Source organism: Lolium perenne, chromosome 4, assembly GCF_019359855.2.
Source record: "Lolium perenne isolate Kyuss_39 chromosome 4, Kyuss_2.0, whole genome shotgun sequence".
NCBI lineage: Eukaryota > Viridiplantae > Streptophyta > Magnoliopsida > Poales > Poaceae > Lolium > Lolium perenne.
Window position 1 is genome coordinate 213,347,484 of NC_067247.2, and position 8,817 is coordinate 213,356,300.

Consider the following 8,817-nt stretch of genomic DNA (forward strand, 5'->3'; position numbering starts at 1 on the left):
GAACACCCACCCTTTGTTGCATGCCCCGACCCTGGGTCCACGCCGGTCCCATTATTCCTGTAGATTTCAAGGTGGACCCCGACCACGACGTCAGTGCTGGGCTCTACCATACACTCCTACGCCGGTAGCTGCAACCCATCATAGACCGCAATACCGTGGGGACTTAGGACTCCCCATCCTCACCGCTTGCTCCTTCGGGCGACAAGTGTACTACGGACTATGCCGTGGGGACTTAGGACTCCCCAGCCTCACCGCTTGCCCCCTTGGATTACAAGTGTACTACGGTAAAGCGCATCCATTGATGAACGAGAGGTGGAAACACTTTTGACTATTCCGTCCCACTCCGGATCTTATGGTTAACACGGTTATTATGGCACAAGAATCACTGGCGACATTTGTTGATTAATCCTAGATGGATATAAACCCTTGCAATGGAACCTCCACCATATCAACACAATCCATGGTTCCATTGCCCACCACATAGTCATATTCATAGTTATGAAAGTAGTGGTTTTAGTTTTTTTATGCAACAGTGATAATCATAGTACTTTGCAAGTAATTTGATAGAAATACTCAAATGACATGAGCAAGTGATGAACTTGCCTGAACACTGCATAGTTTTGCAGTTGGAAGGTGTGGACTGACCCTTGTCCTCTGTCTCTGAAAAATAGCATCATTGTCCGATAAGAGCAATGGTTAAAGAAGCAGTTATGCATGATTCCAGTTTTAGGGTTTGTTTTCCCCCCTTCCGATGTCGTTGTTATTTCATGTGAGAGGTTAATACTAAGAACAATTTGGAGGTTCTCTATTTAGGGTAAATACAACCTTGAAGTATTGTCAAGGTGTTTTTTATAGTCCAATTACATTAATGGACTTATTTTCTTTATTGAAAATAATATGTGTGATTTAAATTATTATTTAAATCATCAAAATAAGACTTATTCATAATTGTCTTCAAAAATTCTGTTTGGTATTTTATTTAAATAGAGAATTTTATGCTGATCTATTTACATATTTTTAATTATTTTTTTAGAGCTCTTATCAATTTCTTATTGAATTTCAAAGTTTCAGGTTTTTATTGAATTGTGAAAAGACTATATTACCCTTGGGCCCCACCTGTCAGGTGGCCCAACGGGTTAGGTGTGGCCGACCCACCTGGTCCGGCCCAACCCGCTCACTCTCTCTCTCTCTCTCGCGCTCGTGTCCGAACCCTAACCCTAGAGCTCTGGCGACGCGCGCGTCGCCGACCCTTCGCCGAATTGTTCTGGCCGACTCCGGCCATCGCCGCCGGCGAGATGGGGTGCGTCTGAACCGCCGTTCTACGGCGCTTCAGATCCACCGCGCCGATTTGCCCTTCGTCGCTTCTTCGTGTTGCCCCAACCCTGCTGCTCGTCTGACCGTGGGGATCCATGGCAATTCCGTCGCCGCCGACGTTCCTGAAGCCGTGGCGCCGCCGTGGCTTCGCCATCGTGTGCGCGAGCTGCCGCGGCACCGTCATGGCCTGGCTTGGCCTGGCGCCGCCGTGCTTCGGTGCGTGCCGCCGTGGCCGCCATGGTTGCCCAGTCGCCTGCTCGCTCCAGGTACACGCCTCCTCCAGTCCTCTCCTCTCTCTCATTCTTACCTGCTCCCCTTCTTCTTCCAGTAGCTCTGGCCATGGCCCTCCTCCTGATGGAGCTGCCGCCATGCCTTGCTGCCACTGCAGCTGCTCTTACTGATGTGCGCTGCTTGCCATGATTCTAGCTGTGCTACTGCTGCGCCTAGCTTGCTGTGTGTGCGTATGCTGCTATGCTGCTGCTCTGATGCTTGTGCTGCTGTGCTTGCCTATCCAAGGCATGTGATGCCTTGCCATATATCTGTGCAAGAATTCCTAATTTAATTGGTTGCCATGCTCTCCTTTCTTGCTTAATTCTCTCTCTGTGGCCCTGTTCTTGTTACTAAGCTTGCTAGATGTCAAGTGTGTTCATGTATGCTGCTCTAGCTTGGGTTCTGTGTGTATTACTTGCAATTTGGCAAATACCAGGGCAATGGTATGCTGTCCCTTGTGCTCAATTTCAGGTGTATGCTCAATTGAGCATTACTGTTGGTTTAACTGCATGTTGCAGTGATGAGCACCAAGTGCTTTACTTATTTATCTTGATCCAGTGGTTCATCCAGCCTTGGATGTGCTTCTGGATACAATCATTTGATTATCCATTAGGTTATCTGTGAAGCAACTGAAGATTATGTGTGGCTATTTAATTATCTGGTACTATGCTTTGCTGCTTAGTGATGCTCTGACATGCACTAGCATGCCATAGCAAGCTCTGATGATCATATGATCATCAACAGCTGGTCATTGGATTGCTTACCTGTTGCCTGTGCCTTGCTGTGACTTATCTCTGTGTATGTGTGTGGCACAGATCAGTGCTGATTCTTGCTCAAGCATCAGCTGATGCTTGCAGTGATCCTCTGGATCATTAGCAAATGTTTGTTTCATGATTTACTTGTTAATATCAATTATTTGTGTTGCCTTTATTGATTGAATGGATAATTGTTGTGAACTGTGATACAGTGATGATCATCACAATTGATTGGCTTAGGCTAGATGGATGCCAACAGTGGTTGGGAACCCTAGCAATTCTTTGAACCCAATCAGGGTGATGATATTTGTACTTGGCTTGGTGGTTTGGCTGTTCTAGGGTTTGAGGTGACCCTGGCAGTATTCATATGCTGCCCTAGGGTAGCTCCCCTCTTTGTTGGCTTGCTGTTGCTCACCAAATGCTTTCTGGGTGATCCATTTATTGGACTACCAGTAGCTCTTGATGTTGAAATCAAATAGACAATGTTTTGTCTAGGTCTGATGGTCAAACTAGCTGTAGGTGCTAAGTGTGTGTAACTAGGCTAACTTGTGCTCTCATCTCTTGCTGGATTTCTTCAGTTATGCATTGATTGTCATAACTGCTGTTCCCTTTTGATGATTTACCAGTGGCCTTACTGCTCTTGCTTGCACCATATGGCTTAGTAGCCAGATGATGACACAACTTGGGTATCACACCCTTTTGATTATGTGTGATTGATGCATATGCTTATATATGAACAAAACCATCTGGTTTGTCCATGATGCTTGGTATACCTCACTCCAGCTCCTAGAATTTGATGTTGGTGTAGAGGTTTGCCTCTGTGTTGATCTTTATGGTTGATTTGCTTGCCCTGCTCCTCCTGGTGACTTGATGAAGCTTGATTTAATTCAGTGGTGTGATGGAGCAGATTGAACAGTGAGGCTGTTCTATCTGTTCTAGCTGTTCTTGGTGTTCTTGGTGTTCTTGGTGTTCTTGGTGGCTTACTAGAGCAATCCAGTCGATGGATGAATCAAGTGACTAGGGTTTGGCTGTGAAAAGCTTTTATATGGCCAGCCATGGCTTCTTTGGTCGACAGCACCACAACTTACCATGGTGACTCACTGTGTGTGTGTTACACATGCACACTGCCTTGTGTGCTGCCTGGTTGTGTGTGTGTGCAAGTGCTGTGCACTTGGACTTGGTCCTATCTGTGGCATGGATCTGCTCGGCAGAGACTTGATCATATCCTCTTCATTTCAATTGTTTTGCTAACCTGCCAAGTGGCAATGGCACTTGGCATAATGTGCTCTATGTTGTGTTTGTTTGCAGGGATCAACCTGATGCTCCAAGGATCATGGAGATCATCAAGTACAAGGCTAAATGAAGATTAGCTTGTAGTGTTAGGATAGATCATTGAATTGTAATTTCCTTTTTTTTCTTTTTCTAATTTTGTCCATTCTTGTAATATGTTGTAATTCATAATTCTATTCTGCTCCGATCCGCCGTCCAACAGCGACTACAGTAGCTACTTGTCAAATGACTCTATCCTGCTCCTCAGAGTTCATCAGTTGGACTTAAGAGCAAACCAATTATTAATATGGCAAACTAATTAGTATAGTTATCCAAAGTGAGCATGATCAGCGAGTTGGCCTTCTTCCTATCCGCCGGCGGAAACCGATGGGCCGCCTGGAGCCACCACTCGTTGATGCCATCATCTCCCAAAGGAACGATGTCGGGGAGGCCTAGCCGGGTCACCAGGCCGGACCAAACCGCCTGAGAGAACGTACAGTGGAGCGAGAGGTGGTCGAGAGTTTCATTCGCAACTTTACAGAGGGGGCACACGGTGTGGGTGGGCAAGCCGCGTCGCAACCTCCGATCCGCCATCCAACAGCGACGCCTCAAAGCCAGCCAAGCATGGAGCTTGTACTGCAACGGTGCAAAGGAGTCCCAAACCAACGTCGCCCCTGGCAGCGCGCACGTGCCATGCCAGAGCACACGGTAAGCGGACTTAGAAGAGAACCGCCCGTCAGCACTCCACTTCCAAGAGAACCGGTCCTCCCCAACCCCCGGCCACGGCACGAGAGTAACGGCCTCCCACAGGCGAAGGTATTGGACAATCGCCGGCACCGAGAGCTGGCCGGAAATGTCAGTAGCCCACGCATTCCCCTCCAGCCCATCACGCACCGATCTGCGGCGGCGCACAGACTCCCGCACAAGGCCGACGAGATCCGGTGCGATGGTTCCCGCTGTTAGACCGCCGATCCAAGCGTCCTCCCAGAAACGGACGGAAGCCCCACTCCCGACCTCTATGGAAACGGAAGCATCGAACAAGGCACGTGATGAGGTCTAAGACCCCGTGTGTGGCCCGATCTCGCGGATTGACTTCGAAACCAAGAGGGAAGATGGGAAAACGCGAGGAACACGAAGAACACGACGAACACGAGGAACTCCGAGACTCACGCACGCACACCAACCCGATACACCCGATACTTACCCCCGTGGCTCGATGGACCACGCCAATAGAATCACCCGGAAGAGGCACGCGGCAGAATTCCTGGTGAGAGATTGGTGTTGGAGAAGAAGAGATTGGTGAGGGAGAGAGAGTAGCTTGTACTAGAATCTCACTCAACAATATCCAAATCAACAACAAGGATGGCCTTGATTACAGAGGGATGATACCCAAGGGAGACTAAGCTCAAAGGTAGGTTTGAGTTCAAAACAAGTCTAAAGAGGTCTAGGGGCGTCCTGGGGCTTATATAGTCTTACAAGGCGTCATGGGCCGAAAAGGTACAAGTGAAACGGTTCGGGCCGAAATAGGTGACTTAAGTCGTGCAGGCCGGTCAGGGGGCCGGTCAGACCGGGCCTGGGACCGGGCAGGCCGGTTCAGACCGGGCCTGGGACCGGGCGGCAACCGGACGAGGTTCCGGGGCCCCTGGATAGCGCCCGGATGGCACAAGCGCAAAACCCGGTTTGGGACCGGGTGGCCCGGTCAGGAGGCCGGTCAGACCGGGTCCTAGACCGGGTGGCCCGGTCAGGAGGCCGGTCAGACCGGGTTCTGGACCGGCCGGCCATCTTCTCTTCCTTGAGCTCTTCGGGCGGCTTCCGGTCCAGCTCCATGTCCATCTTCGCGTCCAGCTGCTCCTCTCCTCCTCTTGACCATGGTGTGTCCTCCTCTTCGTGCTCTTGATGCTCCTTGTACCTAATGACACATAACACGTCGGCATGAGGTAGCAATCCATCCAAAGGAGTACCAAGATCAAGGGTGGTGAGGAGCGAGTTCACCTCATCATGTAGAGCTTTGACTCGGGCTCGTGTCATCGGTCCACTTGGGGGACTTGTTGGTCTTGGTGTAGCGACGTCGGTGACCGGGGCTACATCAGCACGGGCATCTCCACCGACCCTCACGTCGAGCCCTGACCAAGGCCTAGAGCCGTCCGACCGCTGAAGCCATAACCACCGTGTGCGGAGAGCCACATTCAGCCAGCGGAGGTTGTGAAGACCGAGCCCACCAAGGCTTTTGGGTTGGCACACGGAATGCCACGCCACCATGCAGCATCCTCCCCTAGCATCCTCCTTGCCGGCCCAGAAAAAGCCGCGCCTGAGCTTGTACACAGCCTTGATGAACCACGGATCAACGTCAAGAGCTAGAAGGTCATAGACAACCGAGGCCGTCATGACTGCCTGGACATACACCAGTCGTCCCTCCCTCGACATCAGCTTCGCCTTCCAGAACGGAAGCTTAGCCGCCAGCTTGTCCAGAAGAGCCTGCAGTTCTGCTTTCCTTGGCTTGCGGATGGACAACGGCAGCCCCAGATAGGAACAGGGTAGGGAGCTGAGAGGGCACGACAGCGAAGGGGCCACGGCTGCAAGCAAATCGTCCGGACACTGAATAGGAGCCGCAGAGCTCTTCACCGGATTCGCCTTCAGGCCGGAGGCCGCACCAAAACAGTCCAGCACCGCCCACACCACCTGGAGGTCCTCAGGAGTTGCCTTGGCGAAAACAACCACATCATCCGCGTATAAGGAAACTCTGTTCCGCAAGCCCAAAGAAGCCAGGTCGGCGAGCACACCAGCTTGCTCAGCGGTTCGGAGCATGGCCGACAGTACATCCATGGCGATGACAAACAGAAGCGGGGAAATGGGGTCGCCTTGGCGAAGACCCCGGCCATGCCTAAAGGCGACACCAGCACAACCATTCACCATGACAGAGGTACTGGCCGTACGGAGGAGCAAGGTAATCCACCGCAACCACCGAGGACCGAACCCCCGATGCCTAAGAACCTCCAAGAGGAAAGGCCAAGAAATGCTGTCGAACGCCTTAGCCACATCCACCTTGAGCATGAAGGAGGGGATCCTCTTGGAGTGCAACAACTTGGCCGAACTCTGGACAAGGAGAAAATTGTCCTGAATGCAGCGACCGCGGATGAAGGCCGTCTGGTTCGTGTCCACCAAGTCAGGCATGCGAGGAGCCAGCCTGCGAGCTAGAACCTTGGTAAACAGACGGGCGAAGCTGTGGACAAGGCTGATCGGCCTGAAGTCCTGCAGGTCCACCGCACCCTCCTTCTTGGGCAGCAAGGTGATAAGGGCCTCATTCAGCCCATCAAACCCCTGGTCTCTGCCAAACCACACCTCACGCAGGGCATCCATAACATCCACCTTGATGATTGGCCAACAATGCCGATAAAACTCCCACGTGAATCCATCCGGCCCCGGCGATTTGTTAGTGGGCATAGCACATATGGCCGCCCAGACCTCAGCCTCTCTGAACGGCGCATCTAGAGCTGACAGGTCCTGGGGGTGAAGGCCAAGAGCCGGGAAAGACAAGGCAGTGTCCCTCGGCTGCGCCGTCCCGAGCAAACCCACAAAGAAGTCAGTGGCCGCCTCAACCTTCGCCGATAGATCCGTAACAAGCTGGTCCCCCGAACGCAACGCGGATATATAGTTGTGACTCCGCCTCGCCGAAGCCATGATGCGGAAGAACTTGGAAGACGCATCGCCCTCGGCAATCCCGACCACCCGAGCCCGCTGCCTCACGATGGTGCGTTCCATCGAGGCGAGGCCCAAGACCTTGAGCTTCAGCCCGCGACGGAGCTCTCACTCGCCCATGGACAGAGGCCGCCCCTCCTGAGCCACATCTAGGCGCGAGATGACCTCGTTGGCCACCAAGATGACCTCGTTGGCTCCAGCTCTGTAAACCTCGGCTAGCCCTCCGCAACTTAAACTCAAGCCTACGCAGCGGATCCGCAGGCCCGGGCGCATCGGCGTCCACCTCCATCCAGAGGTCCTTCACCACCTCCGCAAAGCCCGGAAGCTTGAGCCAGAAGCGCTCAAAGCGAAAACGCCGACCAATGAAGGATTGCACCACCGTGGTCAAGAGAATAGGGCAGTGATCCGAGAGCGATGAGGACACGGCCGAGAGCAACGCCTCGGGGTACAACTCATTCCACTCCACAGAAGCGAACCACCGATCAAGCTTGACCAAAGTGGGAGAAACGCGCTCATTGCTCCACGTGAACCTGCGGCCAAGCAAAGGAACCTCACGGAGCTCAAGATCGTTGACACAGCGTCGGAACATGCCCATCGAACGCCTGTCCACAACAGGCGTGTTCTTATCGCATGCCGCTAGGATCAGATTGAAGTCTCCCGCAATGGCCCAGGGCCCAGCACAAGCGAGCCGCAACTGCCTAAGCTCCTCCAGGAAGACCGGCTTGAGATCCACCGCGTTAGGCCCATACACTGAAGTAAGCCACCAAGCGGAGCCGCCAGGGCAGCAGAGTTGGACAGACACCGAGAAACTATCGACGCGGCTGCTTATCACACGGACAGATTGGGACGCCCAAGCGATCAAGATCCCACCGGCAGAACCAACAGCAGGCAAGTAAGCGAACCCGTCGAAGCGGGCGCCAAAACACTCAACAATATCAAAGGCGGTTACAGAGTGGAGTTTGGTCTCAGAAATACACACGACACTAGCCCTAGCCTCGGCCACCGCAATTTTCACAACTGCCCGCCGCGCCGGGTTGTTAAGACCCCGAGCGTTCCACACCGCGATACTACAACTTTGTTCTCCTTCCATGAGAGAGTTCTACCGAGACAACCGTTGCGACAAGGCACTAGGCCGCGTCGGCCACCGTCTCCATGCCATCGGTCGTAGAGTCTACCGCCGAAGGGGCCGCGAGACCAAACAGCGCAGAGATGGCGCGAAGCTGCTCCGGGCCAAGCGGCGAGGCGAACAAGGCCGCATACTCTTGCAGCTGCTGTTGCGAAAGACGCTCATCAGCGGCGCTCAGACCAAGCTTCTTCATGAGGATCACTTGCGCTCTCTTGATCGCGGGGGAGGAGACACCGTGGCTGAGCTTGGCCGCAAGGCGGCGGCTACGGCGAGCCGAAGCGGACGGCACCTGGAACAGCCTGCGGCGGACGACCTTGGGGTCCGGCAAACACAGCAAAGGATCGTCCAGCCGTTGCCTGAACATCTTCAGCAGCGCGGAGAGAGTGG

At 53.1% G+C, this 8,817-nt stretch overlaps 1 protein-coding gene across 1 annotated transcript; it reads right to left on the bottom strand.

Annotated features, from left to right (window-relative positions):
- Positions 1-3,923: 3,923 nt before the first annotated feature.
- Positions 3,924-8,394, bottom strand: LOC139839266 (uncharacterized). The gene is made up of 3 exons (XM_071829315.1): positions 7,588-8,394; positions 5,702-7,109; positions 3,924-4,624 (listed from the first exon to the last, which is right to left on the bottom strand). Exons 1-3 carry the CDS (start codon positions 8,392-8,394, stop codon positions 3,924-3,926), a joined length of 2,916 nt encoding a protein of 971 aa, XP_071685416.1.
- Positions 8,395-8,817: the final 423 nt, after the last annotated feature.

Coding starts and splice junctions, on each gene's coding strand:
- LOC139839266 (XM_071829315.1), bottom strand. CDS start 8,394: ATGGAAGGAGAACAAAGTTGTAGTATCGCGGTGTGGAACGCTCGGGGT. Junction 7,110..7,587: donor TGAAGGACCTCTGGATGGAG/GTGGACGCCGAT, acceptor CTTCACCCCCAG/GACCTGTCAGCTCTAGATGC. Junction 4,625..5,701: donor GAGGGTCGGTGGAGATGCCC/GTGCTGATGTAG, acceptor CCGTTTCCATAG/AGGTCGGGAGTGGGGCTTCC.